General features: G+C 42.0%; 1 protein-coding gene across 5 annotated transcripts in view; it reads right to left on the bottom strand.

The window, feature by feature from the left end:
* Positions 1 to 18,047, bottom strand: part of PWWP2A (PWWP domain containing 2A) — a 32,596-nt gene extending 14,549 nt beyond the window's left edge. For 3 of the 5 annotated variants that reach the window (XM_075541919.1, XM_075541916.1, XM_075541915.1), the window contains exon 1: positions 17,395 to 18,047. In XM_075541919.1, the coding sequence (XP_075398034.1) occupies positions 17,395 to 17,975 (581 nt within the window). In that variant the 5' untranslated portion in view covers positions 17,976 to 18,047. Of the gene's footprint in view, positions 1 to 11,725; positions 11,828 to 16,103; positions 16,475 to 17,394 lie in introns of those variants that run through there. The other 2 variants (XM_075541917.1, XM_075541918.1) reach the window with 2 other exon arrangements.
* Between the last annotated feature and the right edge of the window lie 230 nt (positions 18,048 to 18,277).

Here is an 18,277-nt window from a genome sequence, read left to right on the forward strand (position 1 = left end):
TGTCAATTAAAAATTGCTCCTTTGCCACAATGTTAAAGCTCACTCCCCAACAGATGCACATTTGGACGCCCCCTCATATGGAGGTACATATGCAGTATGCATACCTATGAACACTCAAACAAGAGTAATCAAATACTCAAAGCTCATCATCATACAAGATCTCTTCCACACCCCACCCCACACCCCGGGCTTTAATTCTAGTAAAAATCATTCCATTAACTTAAAAACGCCCTTATTGGTCCAGACTCAGTTTATAAATCACTAGTATGGAACATAACCTGAGAACTCTGTTTCTAATATGTAGAGGTCGATAACCTTGCTTGTCATGTAGATTTAGAAAGAACTGCAGCTTAATCTGCCCAGGATATATATACCAAGAAACCTACACTTAAATTAAGTTTGCTATGTTCAAGTGCCTTCAGATAAAAAATGAAACCACTACCAAACAATTTCAGAATATATACATTACTCGAAGCACTATTCAATTCAAGCACAACCCTAATTCCAATCCTTTAAATAAGTCAAGGATTGGCTTTCAGGTTCTTCAGGTAGAACCCTGAAAATTAGATTCCAGTGTTTTGTGTATACTTGCTTTATAGAAGAAAACACCTCTCACACTTGAAACTCTCTCTTAGGCTTCTTCAAAGGCTCAGAATACCTTTTTGGGGAAATCTTGAGAAAACAGGTCCTAACAAGGTATAGTTACTTATAGCTACAACTAAAATCAAGAGATCAACTGAGAGAGAAGAATATCTTGCTCTAACACCACTTAGTTTCTAAGTCTTTGGTCACCACATCCAAGAGCTTGTAACCACTACAAGCGAAGAGGAAAGCCTTTCTTATTGACTGAAGGTGGGTAAGCCTGCCCCTGGGAGGGGTGGGAAAGATCCAGGGGGCTGCAAAAACCAATACTCAGCATTATGGGCTAAAGCACAAAATTTTTAGTTGCCAGGGGCAGGAGCATGTGGAGTAAAAAATTTGGGGTGGGGGGGGGGCAGAACGGGGTAGTAGGCCAAGTAAGTTCCGGAAATAGAGATTAAAAACAAGATAAAATAACAATTTGAGATACAAAAAAAGAGCTTTATACCAACGAGTAATTGTATATTAAGAAAACATCCCAGCCTAGTCCAAATCTAAGATCATTATTTGTTTTTCTTCTTTTTTTTTTTAAACAATTTATTGGGGCTCATACAATTTTTTTTCTTTTTTTTACAATTCTTATCACAGTTCATACATATACATACATCAATTGTATAAAGCATATCTTTACAGTCTTTGCCCTAATCATTTTTCCTCTTTTTTTTTTTTACATTTTATTAGGGACTCATACAACTCTTATCACAATCCATACATATACATACATCAATTGTATAAAGCACATCCATACATTCCCTGCCCCAATCATTCTCAAAGCATTTGCTCTCCACTTAAGCCCCTTGCATCAGGTCCTCTTTTTTTTTTCCCCTCCCTCCCCTTTCCCCCCTCATTATTTGTATTGACAATAAAATTTTGTTAACTCCTACAAAACCAGCAGTTTGCCCATTACACTTTCATTTGATAGTTGTGTATATGGATAAAGAATAATTTTTTCCTTTTATTGAGAACAATTAAGCCATAATTAGCATAATATTTTAGGTGAAATGTCATAGCTGTCTCTTACCATGTCTTTGTATTCTTGGCCCATCACCTCTATTCACTTCAATTTTTGAATATGTAAAATGTAGTAATACTTCCTGCTTTCAAAAATTCACGAGAATCAAATGGGCAATGTTACCATTTTCCTTGGCTAGAAGTACACTTAATTTATTCCATGTAAGTAATTTTACTTTCAAACCAATAATTTAACTAGTTTAGAACCCTTCCTATACCCTTAGTGCACCATTGACTGACATGATTCCAGTCTATTTTAGAGCTACTTAACAAGTACACTGCTTTCACATGCGACTTGATTTTCCTTACCTTTCCATCTAAGCATGTAAAATATTAAGCATTAAATGCTCTTTATAGCATAAGGAAACAGTTATTGAGGAATAGAAATTAAAACAAAAAGGAGGCAGGGCAGAGGGTGAGGCTAGGGGGTGAAGGGGATGTGAGGGTAGTAGTCATCCATGCTTGAAAATAACAGCAAGGGTTTTTTTTTCAAGGTAAAATTCATTTTAATAATGTTGTAAACTTTTTAACATTTTAAAAATCATTTTATTAGGGGCTCATACAACTTCTTTTTTTTAACATTTTATTAGGGGCTCATACAACTCTTATCACAATCCATACATATACATACATCAATTGTATAAAGCACATCCATACATTCCCTGCCCTAATCATTTTCAAAGCATTTGCTCTCCACTTAAGCCCTTTGCATCAGGTCCTCAAGGGTTTTTAAAATAACAAAAGTGCCTGTTGCTTAGGGATGACAGACAACTCATGAAGGCTGACAGTTAGGAGTGAACATAATATACACCAAACATATATGTGACGAACGAAATAATGGTCACACTGTTTGGTTACCTATGTGCTTAGCATGCTAAAAGGAGAAAAAAAGAAACCTTCCCTCAAAAGACAACAAAGAGGGGGAAAAAACAAAGGCAAATTACTCTAAGAGGGAAGGGGTGAAAAAAAATAACATACCATTTCAAAAAACAGGCTGTCACCCTTATATTGAAAACACTGGCCAGGGCAGTATGAGGCAGTTTCAAAATGTTCATGGAAAAATCCCAATATTACATAATTCTGTTTTCATCACGAACATTTTGAAGCCTCCTATTTTCAAACTGAGAGCGGAGACATTAAATGGTACTTAAATTTAAGGGGTTACAACCAATTTAAAGCCAGAGTACTCAAAAAGAGTAAGATAAACATTTTTAATTGCATTGACACTGTTTCCTGTGAAAAAGCAGACATGGATCCAGATGTAAAATATATCTAAAACGATGCTCAAAAGTTTGAAAGCTACTAATAAGAACTATAAAATTGAGGTCTCTTAAAAATTCTAACTTTCCAAGTTGTCCAAAACTTGTGTTTCATAAAACACTGGGGTATGGAGACCCAAAGCCCATCAGTAGACAATTGGACATCCCCTCACAGAAGGGTCACAAAGAAGGGAGGAGTCAGTCAGGGTGCAGTATAGCACCGAAGAAACATACAACTTTCCTCTAGTTCTTTAATGCTTCCTCCTCCCACTATCATGATCCCAATCCTACTTTCCAAATCTGGCTAAACCAAAGCATGTACATGGGTATAGATAAAAGCTGGACATACATGGAATCCAGGACAGACAAACCCCTCAGGACCAGAGTAGGGATACCATGAGGGTAAGATGGGGGGAGAAAAAGGGAACTAATCAATGATCTACCCCACCCAATAGAAAAGTAGGTGAAGGGACACATGGGTTGGTGTAAGGCATGGAAAAAATAGAAACATAAATTAGCAAGGGTTCATGAGGGAGGGAGGGGGTAAATGAACTGATACCAAGGGTTCAAGTAGAAAGAAAATGTCATCTTGAAAATGATGGCGACATATTGTATGTACAAATGCTCTTGACAGAATGGATGTATGGATGGATTGTGCTAAGAGCTGTAAGAGCCCTCAATAAAATACTTTATATTAAAAAAACCACTGGGGTATCTGAAAACGCACACTCCTAAGGCCTGTCCCAGGGCTTCACTGTCTGAGAGAGAGCCCGTGGTCTGCATGGTTAGCAGGCACCTTTGGTTAACCTTTTTCCAAGTTGAAAGTGCCTGTGCCCCAAGTAAGTGCTGACACCAAAGACCCAGCAGAGGAAGGCTTTAATCTCCGCGACAGGAGGACGTTCATTAACACATGTGGTTCATTCTACACTGAAGATGTCCAGGCTTCTCTAACCCTTGCTAAAAATTCTTGAAGGAAAGCAGTCTGGTGTTATGGCTTAAACACTATTTCTGGGTGCTGGATGAAGGATGAAAGGGACCTCCTGGTGTCATTTCTGAAATGGCCAGGAAATCTGTAATTATTTCAAAATGAAAAGATTTGAAAAACAGTTATTTTAACAGCTTAGTAGTAATGAGTACCAAAAATTCAAGGAAGGTGCATAGTAGAGTTTAAAAATTTGTGTCAAGGCAACAAATAATGACTATTAAAGAGGAATCATCCTCAGCTTAATGCAAAGAAGTCAATGTAAATAGGGGGCTAAAAGTAACAATATCACCATTATTATAGCTAGTACGGAAACAGTATTTTCTAGTATGGATTCCATTTAAAGACGATGAATTTTAATGACAGTGCTAACACTGACTAAATAACCTTCATTCATGTCCTAAGCAGTGCAAACTGGTCCCTGATCATGATTTCTATCATTGTTCCACTCTCCTAAACTTAAATTATGTACCATTTCTTGGGGTAAAGCTCGGATACTATGCAAACTCTCTTTCCAAAGGGACATCTCAATCAAAACTTTCAACAACCCCCACCTTTTTTTTTAAAGTCAGATATAGTATTTTTAATTCTGACCTATTATTTAAAAATGGATATTTTTAATGCTGATATCATTTCATCAGCTTAACTTCACAGAAACTCACTAAATTCATCCTTGACCTAAGATTATGTTCTTTTCCTTCCTGTTGACAAGTTTAACTCTGCTTGGTTACCAAACTTTAACTTCAGGAAGTAATTCTTTGAAAAAATAAATATGAAACACAGAAATAAGAAAAAGCAAAGGTATTACAAACGTATGCAGGCACCCTGAGGAACCCACTGCTCAGAAAAAGCGTGAAGGAGAGTTTGTGGAGACAATCCCAGTGCAGGCAGCACCAAGCAATGGAAATATCAACAGAGGACAAAAGAAACCTTTCCCGCCCAAATGCCTTCCACTTAAGAAAAAAAGGAAAAAATTATATTCAATTAACCAAGTGAAAAATATCCAGATTTCTTATTTCAAGCACGTCTTTAGAAAGTGCCTCTCCTTACAATGCTTCAAAGATGTTTATAAAGTTTAGCAACTGGTTAAATCTAACTAAAGGAGGGAACCTACTTTGATCCACATTTCACAGCTCTGCAAGACTGTTACTGTGTCCAAGTTTATGCTCAGGGCAAAGGAGATCAATTCAACAGTAGCTACATGGAACAGAAAATTTTACAAAATTAAAAAATGAACACCTTGTTAAAGCTGAAGAGGCAAGTCTGATAAGAATCTGGATGGCTGCAAGCTGGAGGTGGGGCTGGTCTTAGCTGCTAGGAAGGACACCCCAGGGAGGAGCCAGAGACCAGGCAGCACCCTCAAAGTGGACATCTTCACTAGGGCCAAGTGAGTACGGTGGGCCTGTAGATGCCATTCCTGAGGGCAACAGTGCTTGGGGGGCCTGACCTGCTCACCAGCTATGCCAGACAAACCCACAAGGAGGGGGAGCGCTTATGTAGATAAGGTTTCAAAACGTTGATGAGAAATGGAATTAAATGATAATGTATTTTTTCCACAAACTCTCTGAAGCCCCTCATAGTCTATACTGCAAATAAATACAGTATTCTACATGTACTGGGAAATAAGAAAGCCGAAAGGCTACTGTTGGCAAAAACAGGTGAAGAGGCGATTTCCCTGACCTAACTTAGTAGGTCTCGGAACCCACTGGGGGCTCAAGAGGCCCCTGTCCTTCTCTGCTCTCCCCTCCCACGGGGAGTCCTTTCCCTGCCTCAATGAAATCTTTCGCAACTTCACAAAAAAACAAAACAGGTGAAGACATGGCCTAGGTAGATGCAAATGATTCCTGAATTTACAGATGAAATTGTAGTTACGTCAGGTAATAATCTGTGTTCTCAGAAAATGTACACCTGGATATTAAGGGGTAAAATGATGCATAGAGCCTAAAACCAATGCAGGAGGGAAGAGGTCTCTATGAATGGGGTTTCAAATGATCCGGAAGCACTCCATTACCTTTTGATTCCAGTTTCCCACATACTTTTAGAAGCCCTCCTTGTATTTGGATCAAGATGGACAGAGTCGATGTGACACAATGTTAAAAATTAGGTTGCAGTCGTTTGTGTTATTCTTAAGTTTTCTTTTAATGTTTGAAATTTCCAAATAAAAAGTGAAAGTTTTTTAAATGCCTTAAATTTCATTTACCCTCAAGCAAAGAACTATTTTTTTAAAAGAAAATCTATCCTCCTTTAGTGTAAAGTAGTTATAAAACCCAGTCTTCTGGTTAGTAGGGCCGTAGAGAAGTCGTTGTGGCCTGGTGCTCAGGAAAGGACCTGGGCAGGGAATGAGACTAGACTAGGAAGATCTAGCTGTGGTGACTCACTTTTGAGTGCTGGTAACCAGTTTAAATTGGTTTAAAAGAGAAGTCAAATAGACCCAGGTTCAATAAAAACCTGTTCTTCCCCCCTCCCCCCATAGGAGGGCAGACCAGTAACCAGTGGTTTAAACAAGTAATACAGTCAAAGTAACCCATCTAGCAGGATGTTTATTTGGAGAGCTGGGGTGTGGATGGTCAGAGAGCACAGAGGATGGAGACCACTAACTACACTCATCAACACAGTCCCTGGAGGCTTCTGATTAAACAAGGCTGCTACCAAAACTACTTCATTAAAGGCTGCTCCCATCATTTAATAAGTACAAAGAAACATCTTCCTTTTTGAAAGGTGTCATGCTCAAAGGTAACTCCTTTTCAATTATTTTTAAAACTCACAGGTACTGAAGAGGCAGTTGGAACTCCTGAGACAGCCTTTAAACATATATATATATATATATATATATATCCTGGGAGTCTTAAAGCCAAATAGCTTAAATGATAATGTTTTAAAGAATGCTTTGCCTTGTGCACCATGCTTATAAGACCTTCATAGAATCTGCATGACAACAGCAACTAAAGATTACATAAGAACCTTCCTCACATACCCTGACCTGCCCCTAAACACAAAACACCCAGCGATGAGGTGGATTCCGACTCAAGGTGGCCCAAGGTGGCCCTACTCCTGTGCTTTTCCAAGACTGCATCTTCATGCGAGACAGCCTCGTCTTCCTTCCCAAGAGGAGCTGCTGAGTTTAAATTGCTGACCTCACGGTTAGCAGCCCAAAAAGAAACCCACTACACCCTGCTCCTTTGTGGGCAGAATGAAAACCACCAGATTAAAATCTAGCCGGGCTTAAACTACTGCTTCCCATCCATTTCTCCACTGCCGTCTTGGAGGGCAGTGGAGCTCTATTAATGGTGGCGCAATGGCAACAAGAATGTCACACGATTGTACCTAGAGAAACTGTTGCACTGGAGCGGCAGTGTCAAATACAAAATCTCTGCAGAAGCACAGACTATCCCTGGACTACAACCTCCCCTCCTCTTTAGGACACAGCCTTGGCTTTCCTCAAGTCATCAGCTCTAAGGTATTCCTGTGAGAACTTTAGAGAAACACATCTCCACCCTCCATTGTGTGAGCAACCTACAGTTATCTCATTCCCACATAAAATGTAAATATCACCCTTAACAAAAGGGGAAAGCTAAACTTCCTCAGTCCAATCAGAAGCTTCTACATTTCTTTAGGTCATGTTAAAAATGCAATTACATTGTGGGCCAGAGTACAATAAATGGAAATTCAACCCACTGACATAAAAACCTCTAGAGACCCCAAGCCCTCTTTGAGGGCTCCTTTTCAAATGGAAATTTTAGCAAATCTGTGTTGTGTCTGTTACCTAGTTACTATTTTAGTTCTGCCACTAACTAGCTGCTGCTCCATGAAAGTACTAAGAGGTAATGTTTACATAGCACCTACTATGTGCTAGACTAGAAGTCCTGGTGGCGAGAAAAGACGTGGAGGAGCTGCTAATCAGGTTGGCAGCTCAAGTTACCAAAAACCAAAAAGCCCAAACACAAAGCCAAACTATAGGAGGACAGGGTAGAAATGTTCCTGCGAGGAGCTGAAAGCCCCAGTCTTCTCCCAAGGTCGTTTTGACCTGCTGGTCTTGCAGTAAACAGCCCAACCACCATGCTGGGGGGGGGGAAATCACACCAAACTGCCATCCAGTGGATTCTGATTGACTGCCACCAGAGATGAGATTAAAAACCTTCCTAAAGATTCAGACAAAGGAGCTGAAGCAGGGTTAAATGGAGAGCAAATGTTTCAAGAATGATGAGGGCAATGAATGTATGTATGGTTTGCGATAAGAGTAGTAGGCCCTAATAAGATGATTTTAAAAAAATCATAGACTGACACAATGGACAGATTGTGATTGAGTTGGACAAGCCCCAATAATATTATTTAAAAACCAAAAAAAGATTTATTGACTCACAAACACTACAGAGCAGTGGTTCTCAACCTTCCAAATGCTGAGATCCTTTAATATAGTTCATGTTGTGGTGACCCCCATCCATAAATTATTTTTGTTGCTACTTCATAACTGTAATCTTGCTACTGTTATGAATCAAGCGACCCCTGTGAAAGGGTCGCTCAACCCATGAAGGGGTCTCAACGCACAGGTTGAGAACCGCTGCTATACAGGGCCAAGAGCAGTTAGTCTGCTGTCCCCGTTTTGTGAGGAAATGTAAGCAGAGAAGTGACTTTCCAAAGATTACAAGGGATAAATGCTAAACTGCTGCCTGCCTTACTCCAGTGAATTGCTTGCTTGGGCCCCTGTCCTCCCACCATCTGATACTTTCTAACCCAGTCCAACTCCCCAACCCTACAGCAGCTCTGCCTCACAGGGATTCCACGGCCATAACCTTTGCAGGAGACTGCCCAGCGTTCTCCTATGAGTGACTAGTGGATTTGAACTGCTGTCCTTAACGGTTTAGCAGCAAACTGCTTTGACAACTAAGCGACCAGAGCGCTCCTTACTGGGACTGACTTCTCAGGAGTTCTGCAGTGAAGGCACTTAAAACATAAGAGTGATGGAACAGTTTCATAATTTCAGGTTTATTTCTACTACCATGACAGTAACAAAGACTGATGAAGATACTATACTTGTATAAACATATTAAGGAATAGCTCTAGTCATAAGCATCAATTCAATCTTTATCTTTAAAAGTCTACCAATATTTTCAACAATTTAGATTTTAAGCTTCTAGATATGTACCTTCAAACAATCCTCTTAAGGAACGTGAAGGTAACTAGATTTAGAAATGGAAACAGCAGCATAGACAACATTTGCTTCAGTCTTTCAAAAGCAAAAATGGTAACATCTGATTATTCAAATTAACTCCCCAAGAGTGATCTCTTTAATATTACCAACACCTCAAGAAGTCAGGCTATAATAAAATATTTTTTGGATTACAAAAACTTTTACTTCACTTTTGTACAATCTCACTTTAAAAACAAACAAGCCCTCTAGTAATCTAATGAGTAACAAATAGTTTATCAGCTTTCAAACACACAAACAGAATTCTCTTGGCTCAGCTTAGATCCCAACAAGAAGTTTAAAGGCTATTTTGGTTTCTATGTGCTTTTTTAACATTTCATCTGTATTATGTCCAATTAGGTCCAGTGGCTAAAGCACTCAGGTGCCAACCTCATTGGTTCCAATCCACCAGCTCCTCTGCGGCAGAAAGAGGCAGCACTTGTACTATGTCTTAGTTTCTATGAACACAAGTCGAGTCACTCACTAGCAGTTGATAGGAGTTGGTGGTCTTGGTCTGTCCAGTGAGGTCCACTACACGGAGCCCTACAACTGAGGCACACGCCCCCACTCCCCAAGCAAGGCTGTTGATTCAAGCCTATTATTCCACCGTGTCCTACTATGAGCTTCAAATCTGTTAACTCCTGCATTCTGATGGTGTGGTGGATTACACATTGGGCAGCTAACTTCTAGGTCAGCATTTTAAAGCCACTCTCAGGGAAAATTTAGTCTCAGAAATCCACAGGGGCAGTCCTACCCTGTCCTATACAGTCACTATGATTCAGAAGTGACTTAATGAAAGTTGAGTTTGGTTTTTACCAAGTAAGTGTTAAGTTCACGGTTGCCATGCCCAACCCAGTAAGGCTAAGACCCAAGAGTCAGGTAAATACAAGAAATTCTAGTACCGAACGGCCCAGACTTCCCTCATTGAACCAAGAGCTACTAATATTTTCTAAGCATTGGGTGAGTAAAGAACAAAGAGCCAATCATTTTTAAACCTTAGGAAGTTAGCTCACCAGCAAAATAATAAACTAAATTATAGTAAAGTATATTAGTACTGTTTGCTAATGAAAATACACATAATATACATTTACCCAGTAATTATATAAAGTTTATTTGTACTACAATTTAAGCAAGGTTTCCAATCTTCAAAGAATTATATCGAGTTTAAAAAGGCACTTTCAATATCCTAAATACTGCCACTTATAATTTGTTTAGAATCTCTTTGAGCTTGTCAAAGTCAGAGATTCATAGAATTCGTTTCACTGGAGTTTCTAAAGTTAAAGGATACAATGTATACATGTGGTGCTTAGTGTGGTGAAGAAAGCACAGAAGGGGCAAATACACTGTAGTTGATTTTAATTACGGAAAGGAAGGCCTGATAATTTCAAACACAATTACAGCAAGAATACAGTAAGGTGACTAAAATTGTTACAAGTGGGAAAAGTCAGAATTATAGATTACTAAACTTCTAAAGGGCACCAAATGTAAGAGACTGTATGGAAGCCAAATTACCAGTTATGCACGAAAACTCTATCTGTCCTCAAAGCTGCCCCACACGCACAGCTTCCATGGCAATTCTGTCCTGTTCTAACTTAACCAGGAACTGTTAAAACCAGGTTGACAAATCTATCATTCTACTATTTTGACAGAACTAGCTCCCCCGTAAAAGTCAATGTGATTCTCCAACATATCGTCCAAGGATCATCAACGGTGTCAGAATCATCTTTTAAAATTGCAGATTAGTAGGTTGACCTCAGAATTCAACATCAGTAGCATTATTTCAGTGTCTGTGTACATCTGCTCTGAGATCCACTGTCTTAAGTGTTTAGCAAAAAATAAAAAACCTTTCTTAAACCCATCCAGATTACAATTTAACCACCATTTAACTTGTTCTTACCAAATCTGCCACTAGAGCAAGGTTCTGTTCTGTGGGGAGAGTGTGCCTGAATTGATGGAAGGGTTTGGGAGAACAGGGCCGAGAAACATCAAGAAATGATGCCACTTGAAGAGGCACAGCTAACCATCATGCCAGCCGTCGGCTTTTCATCGTAAGGCAGGAACTCAGTCAGAATAGTCCAGAGAAGTACTCCGCCCCCCACATACACTTTAATGCCCCCCCCCCCAAAGTGCTCTACTAAGTTTAATCAAGAACTTTACTTTCCAAGTGAAGTGTGGTCTCATTTACATCTAAAAGCTTGAAAATTAAACTTATTAGAAACCCCAAAGTCCAAAAAAACATGCATGGCATGTTTTGTACATGACACTTCTGGTTCTCTGGATCATAAAATCTAATTACAAATTTGTGAGACTGTATGTTCCAGAATGTTTTTACATTCAGATTCAAAGGTTTGTAATGTCCAACAACTAATCACATCCATTAAAAAAAAAAAAAGATGAGACCAGTGCAACATGCAGTGAAGCCTGCCTTCACTGGCGGGTCAGAAAGGGAGCAGCACTTGCCCTGGGCTATTTGACAGTGAGAAACCCTGTCTACATCTTGGGCTATAACAGGAATTAAGTACCCACCCCCCAACAAAAACTTTAATATTATTTTAAGTAAATAGGACCCAACACAAACGAGCATACCACTTGAAAGGCCTAAGTTCTCAACCTGGATGCTTTATATAAGCTACTGATTCTACTACTCACTGCTTCACCAGAATGGCTGTATATTTTTCCCACCAAAAGTAGGGCTAGTGCACCATACGTTTCATGGTCTCTGTAAAAAAAAGAAATCAGTCTTGGTTTATATCTTTTTTAAAAGAGTAAAATTTCTACAAATTTTTTCCAAACTTAAGAAAATATAACATTTTCCCAAAAAATCACCCCAATTCTCATTCATGCAACAGTGACACATCAAAATTTATCTACGTTCAATCTTAAAATACAACTAGCTACAACTGTTAAGCATACTACAAAATTAAAATGTACACGCATTTTTAAAGACATTTATTTCAAGATTATGTACTTCACATTAAATCAAGAGAGTTAGAATTTAAAGATATGTCACAATGCTAAACTGTTATGGCTGTGGGGGAGTGTGCTTTTTTTTTAACCATTTTTGTAAGCTGTACACAATATAACGCAACAGGTGATATCAGATGTGTGATACTGCAGAGACTAGTAACAAACCTTCAAATAAATCCTCTGTAAAGGCAGAACCATTCAGTCCCAGCAATGCAGAAGGCTGAGTAACTAGATTTACGGTCTGGTCTGAAAGCTTCTCCTTTTTTTAAGATATCTTGACTTCTTAAACTCTTCTGTTAGGTGTAAGAGTTGAAGGCATGTGTAAAGGACAGGTGTGAATGCTTGCCACAAGCAAAATAGAGCCATAATGACTTCCATTGGCCCTAAACAAGGGTGGAGAGAGGCTTTCAAAAGAAGCCTTGGAGTCCCAGTAAATCAGTCCCAACAGGAAAGGAAGGATTATAAATACAATGGAAATGCATCATCCTGGTACAATGAAGGGGAGAGAGGGGAAGAAATGGGAGGGGATCCAAAAGGTGGAAATCTTGACAAAAATTCAAAGTTCCTTTTCAGATAAACCAAAAGAGAATTAAAATGATGGCAGGTAAGCTAAACATAAAAATAGGCTAAGAAAACTAACCAAATACAATGTATTGGATTTATATTTGAAAATACTTGTAACAGGGTCAATGTGTTTAAGACTTGAAACAATGTATAAAATGTCCATGATGTTATAAAGACACTGCTGTTATTTTAGGTGGGACTATGAGAGAATAGTTATGCTCTCCTTGTTTTTAGAGCAGTGGTTCCCCCAAGTGGGCCATACCACTGGGGGGGGGGGGCCGCTGGTGGGATCTACCAGGCCCGCTAAAGCAGACACCCTACATTTTATACTAGACTGTAGACTACAGGACAAGTTTTTAATTGTCGGAGTAATTTTTTTTCTCAAAAGGGAAGAAGATCAGCCAAATAAGTCTGGAAATCTGTTTTAGAAGTTTATTACCAAATATTTACGGATAAGGTAGAGATGTCTGGGATCAGCCTCAAAATAAATCAGCAGGGCGGATAAAGCAGGCTTGGGAAACAGGTTTGACTTAAAGATGAGAAAGGCCTGGGTGATGTGTACAAGGAGCCTCATTTCCTCTAATTAAAAAGTCAAACAAAATGATTATCACGGTCATGAATTCATTGTTCTGCCAATCATAATCAGGCAGCTCAGCAACTTGAAGAGATGCTTGTCTTATAAAGCTAAGTGAAGAGTGTATTTATCAGAATTACAAAAGCTGAAGGTTACTGAAGGAAGTGGGAAAATGCAAACAGATTATTTTCATCTGTTGGTAACAAGGGCTTTCTAGTCTGGAAACTCACAGGAGCATTGCTGCCCTGACCTACAGGGTCCCTGGAAGTTGGAATCGACTGTATGACAGTGAGTAGAGAGTGACAGACTGCACAATAAAAATCATACAAAGAAAACAATGGCCTAGGGTAGCGGGCTAACCTAACTAGCTAAGAGGGCCCAGTACAAAACAAAATCCAAGAATGCCCCATCTAGAGGGTTTCAAATAGCGAAGCTTTATAAACTTTTTAACCTTATACCCATAAAGCACCCTTGTTTGTTAAGGTGACCATGAAGTAAAGTACCTTGAAGAGAAATCATAGCAGAATGGTACAAAAACCAGGCCATCTTATCATCCAATTAATTCACTTTACAATCTTTGTACAAAGGCACTTCAAAAAGTTCATGAAAAAATAAATCCCATTATCTTTTCATTCCATTTTCCCATGAACATTTGCAGCCCCCTTATGGATTGGGGTAGAGTCCATAGCCAAAATATACTCACCTCCTAAGAGAACTAGACACTGGAGCCAAAAGAATCACAGCAATGTGCCCTAGTCGCTGAGTTAATTATAGACATTGGAACGAAAACCAAATATCCAGGTACCCTGATGTTCCAGCCAGGTCTAATAATCACTTAGTATCACTTTTTCTTGCCTTCCTTCAAGGCCCTTTCTCTATGTTGTTTGAGTTCCACGGACCCTGCTCCCCTTTTCCACAAACAGGAAATGAGTGTCAATCAAATGATTCTAAAAAGAAGGTAGAATGAAATCACAAGGACATGGAAGTGAAGACTTTGAAATGCTATTGAAAGCCAATGTTCATATACAGTAAGCCCTGTCCTCCAAGCTCAAATCCTCCCCCCATAGTGGACTTGCACCAGCTGGCCTTCAGGAGGTAAGAATTCAAAGCACACACATACACTGATGAACTAAGTAGTGTGTCAAATGCTAGCCATCACTTGTGTCACTGGACAGGCAGGAACCAAGTTTATAGAGCCTGTGTTTGCCCCAACACACAGCTAGAGATGGGACTCTCTAGAGCAGAAGGCTGTTAATCGGCTCGGCTCCAACACCCCTATCTTTTATGCTATTCGACAAAGACCAATTACTGTCAACTCCAATCCATGACTCCATGTGTTTCAAGAAGGAGCTGTGTCACCGCCGGTTTACACCAGTCAATGATCTGCAAACAGATCGCGCCAAGCCCTACATTCAAGGGGTCTCAAGGTGAATTTGAAGGTCCACCTTTTGGTTAGCAGCCAAACGTGCTATGTTAACCATTTGTACCACGTAGATAGCAAACTATATTATTCCCAAACAGCCTCTGAAATCCTGGCAAATATGAAATCCAGAAATACCCAATTTTTTTCTAACTGCTAAAAAACAAAACATTACATTAAAAAACACCAGCCCAACTTTCTAACATGGATGTAGAAAAAGCATATAGCTTTGAACCAGATCAACCTATGTCTGAACCATTGCTTTACCATTAAAAAGCCATCTGATCCCTCCTGCCAAGCTAAAACGAACTTCCATTTCTTCCTCTACAAGTGAAAATTGCCACCAGTTCTTTTTTCTTTTCAGAATTCTAAACACTGTGGTACAACACCAGTTACTTGACACCCAGCAAAAGGCTCTTTATATTTTTACCTAAAGATTTGATTACAGTCAATTCAAATAAAACGATTTTAGATGCAGTTGTTACGTATAGACTCATGATGCTGGTGCTCCCTGTAGGAAAGTAAACCAGGGCTCATGAATTAATCCCAAAACTCCGTATGTAACCCAAGTAGCCGAGGCAGATTACAATACATTTTGGGGCAGGTGTTTTGTTTTTTTCCAAATCATACGTACCTTATGGAAAAGTATGAGCCAACTACAATTCCTTCTATTACAAAATGTTAAAGGCATGTGTTTTATTTTGGAAGCCCTGTTAGCAGTGATGGCACACTGGGCTCATAACCCCAGGGGCCAGCAGTTCGAAACCACCAGACATTCCTAAGAACAAGGAGGTTTCCTACTCCCATGAGTTGAAAGCCGTAAGGAGGCAGTTCTACCCTATCAGGGTCACCTTGACTGAGAAATGACTTGATGGCATGGAGTCTGGGGTCTGGTGGTGTCTGTAGTGGTTCCAGGGTAAGCTGCTAATCTCAAGGTCAGCAATGTGAAGCCACCAGCTGCTACACAGAAGAAAGGAGGCCTTTCTACTCCCAGAGTTAGTTTTGGAAATCCAAAGGGGCAGTTCTACCCTGTCCTACTAGGCCTACTGCTGTCAGAACTGAGTCAATGGCAGTGAGTTTGGATTTGGGGAAGAGTGTTATTTTCCTCACTTTGGAATCTCACCATTCCACAAATGGTGCCTCCCAAAAAAGCTCCTGGAGGGCAGGGCTGTGCCTCCCAAAGGGCACTCTCAGAATACCTGCGAGGGTGCTGTTTCCCAGGTGTGTGTGCTCAATAAAAACAAATGGAAGTCTGTATGGCTCCCCCTTATGGCTGTTAAACAAAACCCAGAAAGCGGATAGAACCCTCTCACTTCCAAACATTCAAATGCTCGATAGCTCTTCACAGAGATTTTCTGTTTATAAGAAACACTGCTAGAAATTAGACCAAAATTCAAAAACTGCAATTCCCTAGCACACAAAAAAAGAAGACAACCCACCAACACAAAGAGCACCCGAAAACAAAAAAAGTGCTATCCATTGCGTTGGCAACAACTACTTACCTTTTTACACCTTCCTTTTGCAGATTTGAAATCCAGATTCTCCCACAATCACTGGCCTTCTCTTCTGTTTGATTCAATAGCAAACACACTACTGAGTGTCTCTCACTATCAAAGGCATCAGTAGAAAGCACACTGATCTTATTCTGCTTTCTCACTGAAAACAAAAAGTCCTGGGCAAAAATTCTTTAAAAAAATAAAATAAAATAAAAAAGCTGTAAAGCCTCCCATCTTACCCACATACACCATAACTTAGTTAGCAATTTCAAATGGCTTTTTTCCCCCAAATGGGAACAAAGAATACTTTCGTCTTGATGGGAGGACGAGGAGTTAAAGAGTTCAAAAAATAAAGCATACTAGTAAGCCATTTCCAAGCAGGTAAGATACCATCAGAGTGTGCGGCTGTTGCAGAAAACAGAATGGAGAGCCGTGAATGGGAGCCTCTGCACTTCATATCTGCAAAAGAAGAGAACACAAAGGTTAACTCTACAACCCAGGTGATCTTTACGAACAGAAAGCAGCGGACACATTCTATATCAAAATGCTGAAAACGTGCCGGTTATGGCAAAGGTTTGGGGGATGAATGAACTCAACCTCTGAGTCTACTATCATCTACAGCATCAGAGGCCATTGGACCGTTATGAAAGGTTAAAATAGTCCCGTATCTCCCAAAGACTCTGACTAAAATCAGTCAAATAGGCTTCTCTATCCAATCAAGTTACCCAAGTGGAATTGCTTACAACATTTTAAAGTAACAGTCACGATGCTTACTTTAATGAGTGGTCTTCACTGACTCTACAACGGAGTGACAGGTCACATTTTGGCGATCCCACTACACACACCCTTTCTCCAAATCCCCAAGCCTAAAGCTAAATTTGAGGACAGACAAGTACTCGCCCCCACCCAGGCACACACACACCCCCCAAAAAAATCCATATGGCACTTTGCATAAACCCACCCTCCCCGACGGGGTGAATGAAGCACCCCTGAGAAGGCGGGCGGGATGCGGAGGGTGGGGTCTGAAATCGGCGAGACCGGCAAGCACCGGCACCCCCCAGCCGGGGCACACCTGCCCCCCGCGGGAGCCCACCTGGGGCAGGGACCGCCCTCGGCCGGCCCGCGCGCCGCCCCACTCGGAGAGCTCGCGCCGCGCCGGAGCGGAGGGCGGCGGGGCCGGTGCGGCGGGAGGCGGGCGCCGGAGCCCGGGGGCCGCCCCGCTCGCTCCCTCCCTCCCTCCCTCTCGGGACCGCGCTGGCCCGGGCGCCCGGAGGCGTGATGGGGGCGGGCGCGGTACCTTTTGGACAGATCCATGAGGACACCAGAGAAGAGCTTCTCCCCGGAGCGGAACGACACGACGAGCGCGTCCTCAATGATGTGGTCCAGCGTGACCCGCACCTCGGAGCCGGGGATCAGTTGCGACACCGCAGAGCCCCCGCCCGCCGGCGGCACGAGCGCCGGGACCGCGGGCTGGGGCGGCGGCGGGGCCTCGCGCTCCTCGGGAGCCGGGGGCTGCTCGGGTGGCGGGGCAGCGGAGGGCGGGAGGTCGGGCTCTTGCTGGGGCGCGGCCGCCGCCGGCTCCGCAGCCCGGACAGGCAGCTGCTTCTCCGCCTCCAGTTCCGGCCCCGCCGCCGCCGCCGGGCTGCGGGCGAGCTCCCCCGGCGGCGGCGGCGACGGCAGCGGCTCGTCGGCCTGAGGGGAGGACGGCTGCCCGTCGGCCTCGCCGTCCGGCACAGAGGCTTCAGTGGCCGTGACCGGCAGGGTGTCAGTACCAGCCTCGCTGCCGGGGATGGGCTCCATCTCCGGCTCGGCCTCGCCGGCGCCCCCCTCCCCAGGGGACGCTGCAGTCGCTGCCGCCTCTGCAGCCACAGCCGCCATTTTCTTCCTGGCTTCTCCCTCCTCCAACTCAGGCTGCAGCGGCGGCCGCGCTGCTTGGTTCCCTAGGCCTTCCCCTCCCTCCCGCGAACAAATTCGTCCCGCCCTTTCCCTGATGCTCGTTATTGGCACCGCGCCATTGGCTCCAGCCTACACCCCTCCCGCACTCCTGCCATCCCATTGGCCAGTCCGGGACGTCCATCATCTAGCCAATCAGTCCCGCCCTCTCATAGAGGAAAACTTCTCATTGGCCAGATGAGCTGTCAAGCCTCGAATGTTAGAGGAGGAGTGGGGAGGCGGGCTCG

This window comes from Tenrec ecaudatus, chromosome 2 (genome assembly GCF_050624435.1).
Source record: "Tenrec ecaudatus isolate mTenEca1 chromosome 2, mTenEca1.hap1, whole genome shotgun sequence".
Taxonomy (NCBI): Eukaryota; Metazoa; Chordata; class Mammalia; order Afrosoricida; family Tenrecidae; genus Tenrec; species Tenrec ecaudatus.